This window comes from Melozone crissalis, unplaced genomic scaffold (assembly GCF_028551555.1).
Source record: "Melozone crissalis strain CALT ecotype California unplaced genomic scaffold, PUWL_Pcris_2 ptg000004l_1, whole genome shotgun sequence".
Classification (NCBI taxonomy): Eukaryota; Metazoa; Chordata; class Aves; order Passeriformes; family Passerellidae; genus Melozone; species Melozone crissalis.
The window spans coordinates 6,935,104-6,951,212 of record NW_026535782.1 but is presented as its reverse complement, the minus strand read 5'-3'; the positions used below and the strand labels follow the sequence as shown (position 1 = coordinate 6,951,212).

The 16,109-nt window shown below is 35.7% G+C and overlaps 1 protein-coding gene across 2 annotated transcripts in view; it reads left to right on the top strand.

The window, feature by feature from the left end:
• The window catches only part of LRRK2 (leucine rich repeat kinase 2), a 61,447-nt gene that overhangs the window by 28,717 nt on the left and 16,621 nt on the right, over positions 1-16,109 (top strand). For both annotated transcript variants that reach the window (XM_054273141.1, XM_054273143.1), the window contains 17 exons: positions 282-403; positions 1,162-1,231; positions 1,682-1,902; positions 2,415-2,665; positions 3,824-3,972; positions 4,727-4,820; positions 5,855-6,041; positions 6,426-6,607; positions 7,125-7,354; positions 8,361-8,488; positions 9,545-9,763; positions 11,927-12,128; positions 12,746-12,834; positions 13,402-13,589; positions 14,525-14,679; positions 15,525-15,671; positions 15,825-16,016. In XM_054273141.1, coding sequence (XP_054129116.1) covers positions 282-403; positions 1,162-1,231; positions 1,682-1,902; positions 2,415-2,665; positions 3,824-3,972; positions 4,727-4,820; positions 5,855-6,041; positions 6,426-6,607; positions 7,125-7,354; positions 8,361-8,488; positions 9,545-9,763; positions 11,927-12,128; positions 12,746-12,834; positions 13,402-13,589; positions 14,525-14,679; positions 15,525-15,671; positions 15,825-16,016 — 2,826 coding nt within the window. The remainder of the gene's footprint in view (positions 1-281; positions 404-1,161; positions 1,232-1,681; positions 1,903-2,414; positions 2,666-3,823; positions 3,973-4,726; positions 4,821-5,854; positions 6,042-6,425; positions 6,608-7,124; positions 7,355-8,360; positions 8,489-9,544; positions 9,764-11,926; positions 12,129-12,745; positions 12,835-13,401; positions 13,590-14,524; positions 14,680-15,524; positions 15,672-15,824; positions 16,017-16,109) is intronic.

Here is a 16,109-nt window from a genome sequence, read left to right as displayed (position 1 = left end):
ATCTCAACCCAATGGAAATTTTGTATCATAAATTATCAGTGCAGGTCCTGCAATCACCTGCAGATCCTACTTGAAGAATGTCAAGTGAGTCTGGCCCCTCTGCTCTAAAACACAGACAACATTCTTGGCCTATTGCACACAGAATTGGCCAGTGAGATCCTGCCAGTATTGATGCTTTTGAAATGCATCTCTTCTTTGTATGTCAGCATCTATAGTACAGTTGAATTCTGAGCCTCATCTTTAAACACATTTTCTCACCTATTTCTGTTCCTGTATTCAAGGAAGTGAAGGCCCACTTTTTACAAAAAAGAAGTCCAATTCCATTGCAGTTGCTGATTTATATTGTAGGGAAATGGCATGTCAGAGAGCTTCTCCTACTTTGATGCGACATTCCTACTCTGTGGTAAGTCAGATCCATGCTCATTCCAGGTTTTTAAGTCCATCTGCGTAGCCTGCTCCAAAATTGTTAATAATCAAGTGATAGGAAAGGTCATATAACCATATGGTCTTTGTCTCACTGTTGCCATTCAGTGTTTCCTTCTGCTGTGGTGCACTGTGTGGATGAGTTTGTCAGCAAAAATTTATGATCACTGAAGAGTAGACACCCTTTTGAAGTGTTCAGATTTCCAGTCTGGTGTTCAAATGGAAATACAGGGATCATGGGCCCAGTCACAAAAAATTACTGAAGATCAGCTTCACTAAGGGGAAGTTAATGATCAATGGAGAGAGACTGATTCCCTAAGGAGACATAAGAGGACAAATTGGTGGAATAGAGGTCAGGTTCCTTTGGAAGGACCTTGTCTCTTTCCATTAACTCTAAAGGGAAACTGGAGAGACTGGCTTTCCTAGACAAAGTTATGTTCTGTAGTACTCTGCTCCATCCTATTATTATCCTATTGCACCCTAGTGGAAGTTATTCTGGGTTGCCAGAAATGCACGACTTCCATTGCACTTTAAATCTACCATCCTTTCATATTTCATGGATAAATATATTTTTTAAAGATGTGACCTGTTGTTATTTTGAGTTCAAGTGTATGGGTTTTTTGTGTTCTCCCTATAAGCTCTGATAAAAAGAAATGACAATAAAAAGAGTTTTACTGAATATGGATGATTTCAGAACATTTATATGTTCCTAAATGCTTTTTCTCTTGGATTTTGCAGGGACCTGGCTCAGATTATGAACCATTAATGAAACAAAGACGAAAATTCTTGCTCTCAGATGAATCCCCCAGTAAGTAAACTGTACAATTATATAACAGATTTTACAGCCTTAATGACTTCACAAGCATAGCATGCAAGGATTGAGACACATTATGTATTTGTTTAGGAGGAGGATACATTTTGGAAATATTACAGTAAAGTACAAATGATGCATATATAGAGATTTTTGTTTCTTGGACTCCACAAATAATTTATGTAGGCAATAAAATTTAATGAGTGCCCTTATTAGCTTTCAAAAGCTCCTTCTGTTGTGCAGTGCATAAACATCCACCTCTTCCCCTTCCCTACTGTCTTATAGATTTCTGTGTCGTTATAGAATTCTTCATAGATTTGTATCCTAACCAATATCCAAACATTCACTCTCTTCTGCATCTTTAGATCCCAAGCTAAATGATTGTAATTTTACCTAAGTGATAGTGATAAATTAAATGATGTTATTTTCACATTTTTGTTTTAATAGAAGGCATCTCAAAATTGTCATCACATATAAGATCATCAGACAGTCTTTCTTCATTGATCTCAGAGAAAGAGTATATTAAATCACTAGATCTTTCATCAAATGAGCTGGAGAACATTGATGCTATCAGCCAGAACAGCTGCTTAATAAGTCATCTGGAACACCTTGAGAAACTGGAGCTCCATCAAAATGCTCTTACAAACATTCCAGAACAACTGTGTGAAGTAATTCTGCATAATTTTATATAACACTAGTTGAAATTAGTTAAAATAAAGTGTTGATATCTAATAATGTAATCCATATATATTGTAATAATGTATCCATAGCAATATTACTCAAGAACATGATTCATACATTTACTCAACTTTCATTCAGTGGATTCATGTTCATTAGGAAAAAAAGTGTTTTCATGGGTTTGTTTAAAGTAATTTACTGCAGAGAACTGCTTTAAGATTTTGTGATATTAAGTAGCATAATAATGGCAATGGAACTGCAGGCAGTTAATATCTTAAATTTAATAAATGGAGCTAATTGTTTTTGAATAATGCCCAATACTTTATTTTTTTTGTAGAAATATTATAGGTTACATTGGTATGATCGCGATTTTCTCCTACTTTTACATAGTGAGATAAATATAAATAAATCAATAATTTGTATAAAAATATAACTCAATTGCAAACACATAAATTCATCTTTTCTTTTAACTTTTTTCAAACAAATGATCCTTTTCTTTCAGAACTTGAAATGCCTGACTTACCTGGACTTGCACAGTAACCGATTCACGGCTTTCCCGCCGTACTTACTGAGGATGAATTGTATCACAAACCTCGACATCTCACGGAATGACATCGGCCCTTCCTTTGCTCTGGATCCCAACCTCAGATGTCCAACTCTAAAGCAACTCAACCTTTCATACAATCAGCTGGTGTGCACTCCTGAATTTCTTACAAGTGTTGCTGAAAATCTGGAACAGCTCTCGCTGGAAGGGTGAGTAGCATGAGTAAATGGACTGCAGCATAATAAACATAATAGGAAATAATAGATTTGTCATGCATGATGATGACTCTTTATAGCATGTAAAGAAAGAATTGTTTAGTCACCGGTGGAACACTGCCATTGTCTTCCAAATGTGTAAATTGCTGCAGTTTTTGTAGTTGGATTGCAAAGTACAAGGTATGGGAATGACTTTGGACCTTGTTGGAATCTAGATTCTCTTGGAATCTGATGAAGCAGCATTGCTGTTCCATTACCATACTAAATAAGTTGTAGTTCAGTTTCTTTCTGCTCCACCCTATTAATCCACAGGGCTGTGTAGTCTGACATATTCAATAAGGTTTTCTGTATACACAATAGTTTCCACGGTATTTCATATGCATAAAAGCTTTTCTGGAAGTAGTAGTAGTAATGGAATTTTAGGTATTGGTATGGATATGTTTTAAGCCACAGAAACGGGTTAAAACATGTAGCTTTTTGTTTGCCAGCACTTATTACCATATTTCTTAGTGAGGTAATTCATACCCATGTGGAATTCTTAAGAATGCAGTTGGTGATAGCTCTGTAAACTGCAGAGGCTGTCTCATTCATTTCCTACAGTTCATGCTAAATCAGATGGTGAACTTTGTTAGTAATAGTACCCTGGCATAACAGTGGATGGATCTTTTATCTCTGTATTTTCGGGATCTTTCTCTTCCTCTTTCTAGTGTTTTTCTCCCTAGACTACATTGTGTAAAATTATATACTTATCCTGAATTGCATTCCATATAGGAATTTTTTTTTAATTTTGTAGGTTGTTAGTAATTCTGTAATATTGCAAACACATAATTTTAGTACACAGAACCTCTCACAAATGCAGCAGTCCTCTTTGCATGGGATTGAGCTCCAGTATGTAATCAGAAAATTAAACCTTGCAATACATTTTGACACTTGGTCTCCAAATTAATTAAACTGATCTTAATACCAGTCATGTTATTCCATGCTGCCACATGTTCTAGTGGTTTTGCTGACTGGTCAGTCTTTATATAGATAAAGTCTTCTTTTTGCTTTACTGGTGTAAGGATGACTTTGTCAGATCAACACTACTTTCACCTTTTACCTAATAGTTTCTAAATAAAACATGGACTGTCTTTTTTCTTGTTGTTATCATAGAAACAAAATTTCTTGCTTATGTTCACCCCTATGCTTGAAAGACCTGAAAATTTTAAACATTAGTAAGAACAGTATTTCATCCCTTGCTGAGAATGTCTTCATGGGCTGTACAAAACTGGAGCAGTTCAATGCCAGGATGAATGTTCTTGGTAAGTCTCTGTGAAAACAGGATTCACCTTCTAGAAATTATTCCAAGTCACAGAATTCCTCTGCCACCAATATTTGGAGTCTTGGGAGAACAGAAAAGAGTAATACAAGTACTAATCCTTGTTTATAGAGTTTCCTAAGCATCAGCTTGTGATCACTGAAGCACAGAGCATGCTTCCAGTCATTTGATCTGACTCACCCAACTCCTCTTGTTCCTGCATTTGGAGTGGATGCTGTAAGAATGGCTGAGTGCACTTGAGATTGTACACACTGCTGAGGAAGGTTCAAAGAAGAGAAAATCACTGAGATTTAGCTTGCAAATCTAGTACTAATGCAGGTTTAATACTGTACTGTAATATATGGATGCATCCTGGTTTGTATAAACAGCAGTGTGACCATCAGAACCAGGGCAGGGATTGTCCCCCTGTGCTCAGCACTGGTGAGGCCACACCTCAAATCCTGTGTTCAGTTTTGTACTTGCAGTACACTAAAGTATAAGTAAGATTATTTTGGTGTTTAATGCCACCAGGAGATGAAGGATAACAATGTATAATTTGTTAAAAGATGATATATTAATTAATTTTGGGACTTTCATTTTTAATAAGCTTTAAGAAAAAGGATTTGAACTTTGCCTTTGGTAGGTGATACCTTTGTATGAAAATGATAGACTGACCTTTTAGTCTGTGTAAACTCCAGTCTTTAAAATAATTTAAACCATTCTTAAAATCATAGGATTAACCCCTTTTTCTGCTCTAGAAAAGATACCTGACTTGTCATCCAGCATAACAAGTTTAAAATTATCCCAGAATTGTTTTCTTAATGTTCCAGAAGCTATTCTTCTTCTACCACAGTAAGTTACTCTTTTATTCATTGATGTTAATGTCAAGTTCTTGATAAAGAAAATCTGATGACAAAATTGTTGTTCTGCAGAAAATCCTGCATGGTTTACTGATTTTCAGGGAATCCTCACTGGGTAAATCCTGAACTTGGTAGCTTTTAAACTGAAGACAAATTAGTCACATTTTCTTCATGATTCTGAAAAATTCTATTCCTATGATTCAAATTGCTGTTGTTGAAAATATATTCCTTGACAGCTGAAGCTGACAATTCTTTAATTGAGAATACTAGAATTCTCATATTTCCTAGGAACCAACAATAAAAATATATCAGCAACTTTTTTAGTTCTGCAGACTTTTGCACAAGACTACTGAGATTAGTTTTTCACTTCCTAAATAACATGAGATACTTATTCTCAAAGAAAAACACTTCCTCCAAAAAGAGTTGTGGTAAAGAAGCATGTGACATTTATTTTGCTATACATTCAAAGCATTGCTTATGTGAAAATTGGACTTTTGCTTTTTTTGTAAAAGTTGCTGACCTTAACAGATCACTAGATTGAGATTGTGGAGGGAGTGCTTGGAAGGGGTGATCCAGTAGGTGTGGGGAGATGTGAGTGCTGATGGTGCCATAGAGAGAGCAGATCCACAGATTTGAGAATTTATATTAATGAAATTACCATGATATTGCACAATTTCAGCACACTAACATTCATAGCTGCAGATTTAATGGATGTGTTGAAAAAATGCAGTTTTCAGGTTCTACATCTCACAACTCAAACAAATCAGGAAGGTGTTGCATGCAATTTTGTGTGCTTCATGTTTCATAGCAGCATAAACTTGTCCAATAGGTCTAGGTGAACTATGTAATTTCTGCACATGTGTTTGTATACTTATATCTACTTTATTTGGATTTCAGTCAGAAAACCATCTCTTCTGATAGCTAATCCACTTGTTTATTAAAAATTAATACAGCTTTGGTTTCAGCTAACCTGGGTTTTATTTTTTCATTTGCTGACTTCTCTCTTTTTCATTTTCACGTTTTTAGTTTGAGATCAGTAGATTTAAGCCAAAACAAGATCACAAGCCTGCCTGGACCAATGCACTGGAAATCACTAAATTTAAGGGAGCTCTTATTTAATCATAATGAAATAGATGTCTTGGACTTGAGTGAAAAGGCATGTGCATGGTCTAGGCTAGAAAAGCTACACCTCTCCCACAACAAGTTAAAGGAGGTAAAGTTTAAAATTCTACCTGAAGAAAATTTAATTGCTTTTCAGTTGAATGCAGTTTTTCAATGTTAATTTGATTTTCGTGTCCCCTCTAATACAGTTGCATTCTGTTAGTGAAGTGTTATGTAAGTGCAAATATTTCCTTCCTCTGTGAAGGAAAATTGCTATATGCTATTCAGATTTTCTGCCTGGAATATGTCATATAATCAGTTTGTATACTGAATTACTTATAAGGTCTTTTCTGTCTTACTGTGGGATATTAGGCCTGTTTATTACAAGAAATGAACTACAGCAGTAAAAATAATACCTAGCTCTGTTAAATAATTAATGTATTCATGTTCCTAATTTTTTTTTATTTAATTGCCCATTAAATGTTGTTTTATTTAGATTCCTCCTCAGATTGGCTTCCTAGAGAACTTGACTTCTCTGGATGTAAGTCATAATCCTGATTTGAGATTCTTTCCTGATGAAATGGGAAGACTGTCCAAAGTCTGGGATCTTCCTTTGGAAGGACTCCATCTTAATTTAGACTTCAAGCATGTGGGATGCAAAGCCAGAGACATTATCAGGTTTGTTGCCCTATTGTTCTTGAATATTCCTGGTTTGCTTTCTTGGGATTTGCAGTAAGCATTGAGGAAATACCATGCTGTTTTGTAAAGACATGCTGGTTTTTCATATGAAATCCAGCCTGCTGTTGTGTGGGAGGTTATGATAACAACACACACAGATAACAGAGTGGTTTAGACTATACTATTATTACCTCTTGAATTTGATGCTTCCACAAACTGTGCAATAAGTGATGCTTACCAATTATTTGTAATATGTTTATTGTGTTCTCCAGTTCCTCTGTGCACTGCACAGAGCACAATTTTGGGATAATTACAAAGCAAAAAAAGACATATTCTGAATTAAACTTTAGCTTTCAAATCAGAAATTAGAGTAGACTGTTAAAAGAACAGTAATATCAAACAGATACTAAAAATTTGAAGAAAATTGTATGGTTCTAGATTTTTCTTTGTTCTTGAGTTCTGTTCGTCTTTTTCTTTGTTATACACTTCTGAGAGTTTTGCAAACTTTTTCTACCAGATTTCTTCAGCAGCGACTGAAGAAGGCAGTGCCTTATAACAGAATGAAGCTCATGATTGTTGGGAACACTGGCAGTGGGAAAACCACCCTGTTGCAACAGCTCATGAAAAGCAAACGAACAGAACTGGGCTCTCCAAAAGCTACAGTAGGCATTGATGTGAAAGACTGGATCATTCAAGGGAAAGGCAAAATGAAGAAGGAGCTTATATTAAATGTGTGGGATTTTGGAGGTATTTCCTGAGTTTATTTTCCTTTTCTATTGTCTTTTCTAACATTTTAATGCATTACTTATTCTTAGAGACAGCCTGTGGTAATTCAGACTGGGGACAGTAGAATCACAAACGTACACCCAAAGTCCAATGACCATTTATAAATTAGTGGATTCTGTAAATCAGCAGCTAATCCCTCAAATTTAATATAAAGCCTCAGGAATTTCTTATCACCAAATGTTGTTTGACCACTCATTTCAACTATAATACTTAGAATAATCATTTCAGAATAGTAAGAAATTGCTTGTAATCATCAGAAGAATCTTTCATTAAACTCTGTTTCTCAATTTTGTAGTCCAGGTCTCTCTAGGCTCTGCAATATCACAGGTTTGTAAGGTTACAGACAGCAAAGCACTTAGGATGAGTCTTTGAACCTTGTGTTTCTGGAAACCTTTCTGAGTCTGGAGGAGTACAGAAGCACTTCTAAAATCCAGGGCTGTTTGAGGGTATAGAAAAGTTATTTTTAAACAGATGTCTGTCATCATTTAAATACAGTCTATCACAATGCATAAGCACAGGTCAGTGCCATTCAAGCTGCATGTCCAGCTTTAGTTGTAATTTTAAGTGCTTAGTTATGTGAATTTATTTTGAAGTTGCTGAAAGTATAGGAGAAAGGAAAGGAAGAAAGTAAAGGGAAAGGAAAGAGTGAGGGAGAAATTCAGTATTGAGGTTTTAAACGAATCATTACCTTTTAAGTTGTCCATGCAGCAACCATGTTTATCCAGTTAAATCTTACATTGGTATAAAACCAGTGTGTTTAAACATTACACTTCAATCTGTGAGCTACCACTGAGTGCCTTCCTAAAATTCGTAGTTTTTATGGTTTCCTGTCAATTTATATAAAGTTCTGCAAACATTAATTTCACTTCTGAACTCGTGGTCTAGGGACATGTGTTCCTCTGCCTTTTTGTGACCTGCAGATGTTCAGTCAAGGAAGTACTAAACAATGGAAATTTTTGATCATTAGGACAAGAGGAGTTCTACAGTACCCATCCTCATTTCATGACCCAGAGGGCTTTATATCTTGCTGTTTATGATCTCAGCAAAGGACAAGCAGAGGTGGATGCTATGAAGCCATGGCTTTTTAACATCAAGGTAAGACTTACAGAATGGAATTCTCCTTTCCAGGGAGCTGTGGGTGAATAGCACATTAACCATAAATATTTATATAGGGGAAGAAGAAAAAAAATAGTTCAAAAAGTAAGAACAGTAATATTAAACAAGAGCTGAAATACATCATGTAGTGGATATGACAGTAATTTTAGACATAAAAAGACATGATCAGCACCATTTATGGACTTAAAATGTGCAAAGTGATTAGCAAAAGAATAGTTTGCATATTCTGGAAATATTTTGAATTTACTGATAAAAATAAGAAACTAATAGTATTAAAGAAATAATGAGTTAAACTTCATTTTTCTTTTACACCATTATAAACTTTGGGGAAATGAGAATTAGACTAATTTAAAACTCATATATAGATACAGGCCTGAAACCATGCTATTAAGTGTATGCTTAGTATCCTGTTATTAATAGGAATTATTCCAGAACTATGGTAGGGAATTGACCTGAGAACCTGCCTGTGTATTTGTCATTTTTTTCTAAGTGTTTATCTCCATTTTTGGAGCCATTCCATGGCGAGTGAGCATTACTTGTCTTTTCTTTTATAGGATGCTTAGCCATGACTGGGCAATACACTCACATAAAGAGTTTGTTTACTGTTCCTGTTAATGAGCTTGTCTTTTCCACTCTTTTCACCTTGGGCAGTGATACAGGACACAGCAATCAGTTTAGTGTTGATGAAAATAATTTCTGAAAATAATTTCTCCTTTGCTTTGCAGTACCTGCTGATGTTTCCCTGCTGCCCTGTTCCAAAGACAGCTAGCAAAGTACCATTTCTTTTGGCTATTCCATTTTGTTGGACGTTTTAATGAATAATATTCCTCTATTTTACTGCCAATAGTGTTAATCTGCAAAGAATGAAATACACATGTACACTCCTTCCTTTTAGAAAAAGCTGATTTTTTAATATTTCTCTTTTGAAATAGCTCTCTGAATGTTTGACTAAATTGCTCACATTTTATGTGAATATAAAACTCCAAAATCAACATTTGCTGTTGAATTAATGAACAGTATGGATCTCACTATCAGGCTCGAGCATCAACATCCCCTGTGATTCTTGTTGGCACTCATCTGGATGTTTCTGATGAAATGCAGCGTAAGGTCTGCATGAGTAAAATCACCAGAGAGCTGCTGAACAAGCGAGGCTTCCCAGCAATCCAGGATTACCACTTTGTTAATGCCACAGAAGAATCTGATTCCATCATCAGACTTAGGAAAATCATCATAAAGGAGAGTCTTCACTTCAAGGTGAGATCCATACTGTTTTAATGTTGAAAACACCTTGTTTTACTTAAGTGAATGCATTTTTGAACATTAATGCATAATTAAATAAATTCCCGTGTGATAGCAAAGTCATCTTGCCTTCTATAAAATGTTACACACAGCAAAATATGAAGGAAATTCACCAGGTTTGTTTTAATTTGATTTTCTTCCCAAAAATTCAACTTAGTAAAATCCCAGCAAAGTTCTGTTTTCAAGCACTACGGCCATAAATCAAGTATTCAATGAAAAACAAGCTATCTTTGTCTTACAAAGAAATTTCATTAAAACCTTGGTTTCTTGGGCAGCATCATGAAATTACAGTAAGTATTGCAAGATTTCAGGGGACAGGAAATAGGATGTTGTGGTTTGTGAAAAACAACTGATTTCTCATTTACTGATTTTAGTTTACATAGTGTGAAACTGTTTCTATAAAGAGGAAAATGAATTAAAGCAGGAAAGGAAGATCCTGTGGACTGAGTGATCCTCCTAGACTGGAATATCTGCACTTGTAATTCTGTCTCCAAAGTCATCCCAACTCATTCCCTGCTCTGTCCTTAGCCACAACATGAAGCTCTGAGTGGGAATGAAGAGACCTGGCCAGGCATGGAACTTGTAGAAAGACAGGATCTTGTCTGTAACAAAAGAATGTACTTGTTTTTTTTAATTTGTGCAACAACATATTTTTCATTTTTTGTTTATGTCATAGCACATTAAAGAGAAAAGATGATGTCCTGTGCTACTTAAATCAATGGTCAAGAGCTTCATAAATTGTACCAGAACCCAAATTTCTTTCAAATGACTGCTTGGAAGATTTTGTAGAGCAAATGATGTATTTATGACTAGCCTCACACCAGTGGTGCTACAAATGAGTTAAAGTGTACACGCCTCTCTTGTTTCTCTCAGGAATTAGCAGCTTAGCCATATCCAAATTGTCTCTAACTTCATTCCACAGTGCAAGGAACAGCTAACCAGTCCTAAATGGCAAGGAGGTGCCCTCTCAAGTGAAATGGGTTAATTCCTCCTCTCATACATCCAGTAGGCATGAATTGAGCTGGTGTTTTTATGTGGCGCTGTGTCTCACCACACTTAGAGAACACCCCAGAGCAGTTCTGCTTTTTGAAAAATGTTGTTCCTTTAATGTCTGCATCTCTTGAGACTATGACTTAAACTGATGTTTAAACTTCTACACAGATGTAAGATGGCCTGAAAGGAGATAATTACCATAAATTATATAGGTAATTTGTGAAAGGAATGTTACAAGGCTTCAATCTCTAATCTGCTTAGAGATTAGACCACATTAGTTTAATATTCAGCATTGTCATCAAGTACTCCAGAGTCTTTGAAATTACACAAGGTGCTAATTTCATCTGCACAAGGTACCAATTATATTTTTGACACATCAAAAACATCACAGTACATTGGTGAGAGAAAAATTACAGTTATGAGGCCAGTTTGTAAATATTGGGAAAGTTGTTTCCCATTTCCTCAGAAAAGTTGGTGGGTCAGCACGCATGGAGAAAGGAAAACCTGACTGGGTACTAGTGATTACCAAATACCTAAGGGTGTCTGCAGGAAGGAACAGAGGCTCAGGAAACAGGCACAGGGCACCCACCCGTTTATGTCACTCATGTGGCTAAATTTATTTCATTCTAATTCTCTTGTCCACTGGCTGCTAGCAATGGAGACTTTTAATCAAGCTACTACCCTCTTCTCTCCCATTTATCCAAATACATGGCTAGAGATATTACATACTACAAGAAGTATAGGTTTTTATTATTAATTTGTGTATTGCTCTGTATTAACTGAAGATGTATGATATAATCTACTCATACAGGGAATATTTCCCTTTTACTTTGAACAAAAGTTTCTCTCTGAAATATCTTCTGAGAGACCTTATTTATTATTTTTTTATGTACAAGTAATATGGAAATATTTTCTTCTCTGAGTAGTTATTTACAGGAATACATTATAATTCTGAAAGAATAATTACTTACATCTACCTTTCAGAAGCCATGTTAGTCAATAAATGAGTGTTCTTGTTTCTTTCTGCTTCTATTGAGTGGACATACACTTTATATCTTAGTTTTATTTTTTTAATTTCACATGAATAAATGAATACATTTAAGATTATTATTCATAATTTTACAGATCAGAGATCAGCCAGTGGTTGGTCAGCTAATTCCTGACAGCTACCTGGAGCTGGAAAAGAGAATTTTGCTGGAACGTAAAAACGTCCCAGTGGAATTTCCTGTAATTGATCAGAAGCGCTTGCTGGAACTGGTACAAGAAGGCCAGCTACAGCTGGATGAAAATGAACTCCCTCATGCCATTCACTTTCTGAATGAATCAGGTAAAATATTCTCTTCTATGTGTGTTTGTTAACATTTTGCTGTAAATCTGCAGCTGACAGATCTGTACGTGATTTTACATCTTTCACAGGGAAGCCACACGATGGTAAGCTGAGGTGTCTAAGCTTGGGTAACATCAGTTTGTTAAACCACATTATTAGGAAAGGAATTCCATGATGTGAAGGATCAGCACTGTAACAGTTTATATCTCTTGCTCTCTTTTACCCCTCCTTGAAAACATTCTACTGCTGGTTAGGCAGCATAGTTGCAGAAGAAAGATGCAATTGTTCCAATCACTCAGAATTGTGGTTAGAGAAACACATGTAACAGTTTATCTCAGTGCAGTACTGACTTCATAAGATTAAATAATAAACCACACAGATCATAGCAAAAAAGCAAGTCAGATTAAAAATCTAACAAAAATTCTGAAAATAAAGGTAAAGCTGAGCATGATGTGCTTGCACTCTACTGTTCTGAGATATTGACATCAATATAGCTGTATTTATTATTAAATTGTTTATGTCAAGTCATATAATAAAAACAGCCCAGAATGGAGTGCTTACTTTGCTTGATATTGATCTTGAGCACTGCATTGCTAATTACAGTATTCTTCGTGCAGGTGTTCTCCTTCATTTCCAAGACCCAGCACTTCAGCTGAGAGATCTGTATTTTGTAGATCCAAAGTGGCTGTGTAAAATCATGGCACAGGTCAGACTGAACACTTTTTGTGTATGCATTTATGGTACATTTTCCCCTGTCCAAAATCACTGTAACTCATCAATGTTCCTTCTTCACCATTTCTTTATTGTTTCATAATCTAGAATTTTCTCAAGGACCACGTTTTTTTACTTTGTTCTTTTCTATTTCTGTTGCTTTCTGGACAACTGTGTTGTTGCTTCTCTGTTCTTACATTGTAATGTCCTATATCATTTAAACTGCAACAGACACAAGAATACATGTAGAATAGAAAAACCCCATGGATGCAAGGTAATCCTGCAATATGTTGCCACAGGTTGGGATGAAAGCTGGAACTTTGGGCTAAAGGCTGTAAGAATGGGGAAGAATTTTAATTGTATGCCAGGTACAGATGGCAGAGACAAGTGAGTGGATATGAAGTTGGATATGAAGCAGACTGACTGCTTAAGTGAGACCATCATTGAAATGTTGATCTAGAAACACTCTCAAAATTTATTATATATACTCATATTTTCTGACCTCTGAAACTTTCATCTAATTATGAATGTACACCTGAAATTGTTTCACTTTTTTTAAAAGATTCTCATGGTGAAAGTGGAAGGCTGTTCTAAATACCCTAAGGGAATTGTGAAGCGTTCAGATGTGGAAAAATTCCTTTTGAAGAAGAGCAAGTTCCCTAAAATCTATATGTCACAATACTTTAAGCTTCTGGAAAAGTTCCAGATTGCTTTGCCATTAGGAGAGGACCAACTACTAATCCCAAGCAGGTAAGCAAGGAGCTAAACCCAAAAATGACAGCCGTAGAAATAGATCAAAATTGAAACTTCCCATCAGGCTAACTAGTTTCACTGATCATCAGAGCATTTGGTGCATGAAAGCATGACAGACTCTTTGTATATTACATTTTAGTAAATGCTTTCAGAAGAGATATGTTAAACTGATCTAGTTGCAGATAAAGCTTATGTATCAACATGGTAGGTAAATGGAAACTATAAAGGATAGAATATTTTATGAGGATAGCACTTCTTTTACAGTTACCATGCTTCAAGACTACAGCAAGGAGGTTATGATTTAGCTTCAGAGCACTGTGCCAGCATTACAGATATTTATTGAAGTTTAAAAGATAACAAAACATTTCCATAACTTATTTGCATGAAGTGAGAACCACTCACAAGTTACTCAGAGGCACTACCTGCTTCAAAAATTTTACATACTAAATGTGGTGACAAAAAAGTGTCATGATTTTGAATGTGGTATTTTTGTTTTATCTGAAGCAAATAACTCAGTTTCTGTGCCTCAGTTACAGATTTCCCTAATGTGTTTGGTAATGTTTATGTTGCCTAGTGGAGAGAGTGTTGCATGCATGGCTGCACTGATTAGGATTTTTATGTCCTTCAAAGCCCTGGGATAGGAAGATTTTATCTGAATATCTTACCTGCCTTTTGTATGTCTCAGCTTTTTCTCATATTTCCATTAAATATCTAATGATCCATTAGCGAGCCACTGTTGGGTTTATATTACAGTCAGAACTTCACTTTGACACAAGCAAGCATAATAAACAAACACACTTTCTGGTAGCTCCCTGACCATCTGAATCATGCACTCATTAATAAATCATGCATTTTACATTACACATAATATATGTCACAAGCTCAGATATATAACATCATCCAATACTTTCTTAATATTTTTCTTCTTTCAGCTTGTCTGATCACAGACCTGTTATAGAGCTTCCTCACTGTGAAAATTCTGAAATTATCATCAGGCTTTATGAGATGCCATACTTTCCCATGGGATTTTGGTCCAGGCTCATCAACAGGTTGCTTGAGATATCTCCTTACATGCTCTCAGGAAGAGGTACAAATCTTTATCTTCAAAAGGAATAGTGTGCAAGTTTGCCTTGAATGCCAACACCTGCCTGTTAAAGCTTTAGTCCCCAACACTGTTTTGCTTTAGCTAAATTCTGAACACTTCACAGCTGTAAGAAAAAGACAGTGGTCATTTTTGTAATTTAGAAGTATACAGGAACAGATAGTGCCTGATCTTGCAGTTGTGTGTTAAAGAAAATAAAGGTTGTAAAGGGTCCATTTCTCCCCTTCACATGCTAGAGACAGGGGAAATCCTTATGTTTGCTGCTATTTGATTCCACAAAGGATACAGGAAGGGATATGTCTTCCACACAGAAAAACAAACTGTTTTTCTTCAGGTTCATTAATTCTCTCTTTATTTAAGTCTCAAAACTTCGCTTTTATCAGAAAGAGGGGATATGTCTTCACTTTTTTCCCAAGAATTCCATGCTTTCATATGGTAATACTCTACAAATATCACTTGTAAATGCCTGATTTCCTGGCATTTTGAGTTTTCTGAGCATCAAATTCCAGTTGCATCCTGCTATTTTATGAGTGTGTGACAGGAAAACTTTAAATCACAGCTTTTTTTCATATTTTGCCTGAGATACTCTGTGCTTGAACCTGAACGTACCTAAGCATTTCTGTAATGCCTTCTAGAACCGAACACAAGTTGACATATATTTAGTTTTTGTGCTGCCTGCAAGGTTGTAGCCTTTATTTTGTTTGTTATTTGGGTAAGTATAACCCTACAATCATAGTTATATATTCAAAGTACTATGAATTATTCTAAATATTTTTAAATTGACATTAATATTAGAGATCAGACTTTTAATCTAATTTTGTGTTTTCTAGAGCGAGCTCTTCGTCCTAACAGAATGTACTGGAGACAAGGCATCTACTTGAACTGGTCTCCTGAGGCTTATTGTCTAGTGGAGTCAGCAGTATTTGACAACAACCCAGACAGTTTTTTGAAAATCACAGCACCTTCTTGCAGAAAAGGTTAATTATTCCTAAGCCTGAATTTTGCTCCAGTTTGATTGCAGCTTGGCATTTTGGTTTGTTGTGCTTCTGCCTTTGGAATATAGAGTTGTTCTTTGCAATTAGAAGTATGGCAGACTGAGTCTGTAATTCCCCTCTTTTTGTTTCTTAAAGGGTGCATCCTTTTGGGGCAAGTTGTGGATCACATAGATTCTCTTATGGAAGAATGGTTTCCAGGTTTGTTGGAAATTGATGTTTGTGGTGAAGGGGAAACACTGTTGAAGAAATGGGCTTTGTACAGCTTTCAAGATGGTGAAGAACACCAAAAAATACTACTTGATGACTTGCTTAGGAAGGCTGAAGAAGGTATATATTTATGCCATTTGAGATGTATATAAAGGTACACTTGTATCTACACAAATACTGTGCAACATCCCCTTTATAACATTTGGGTATTTC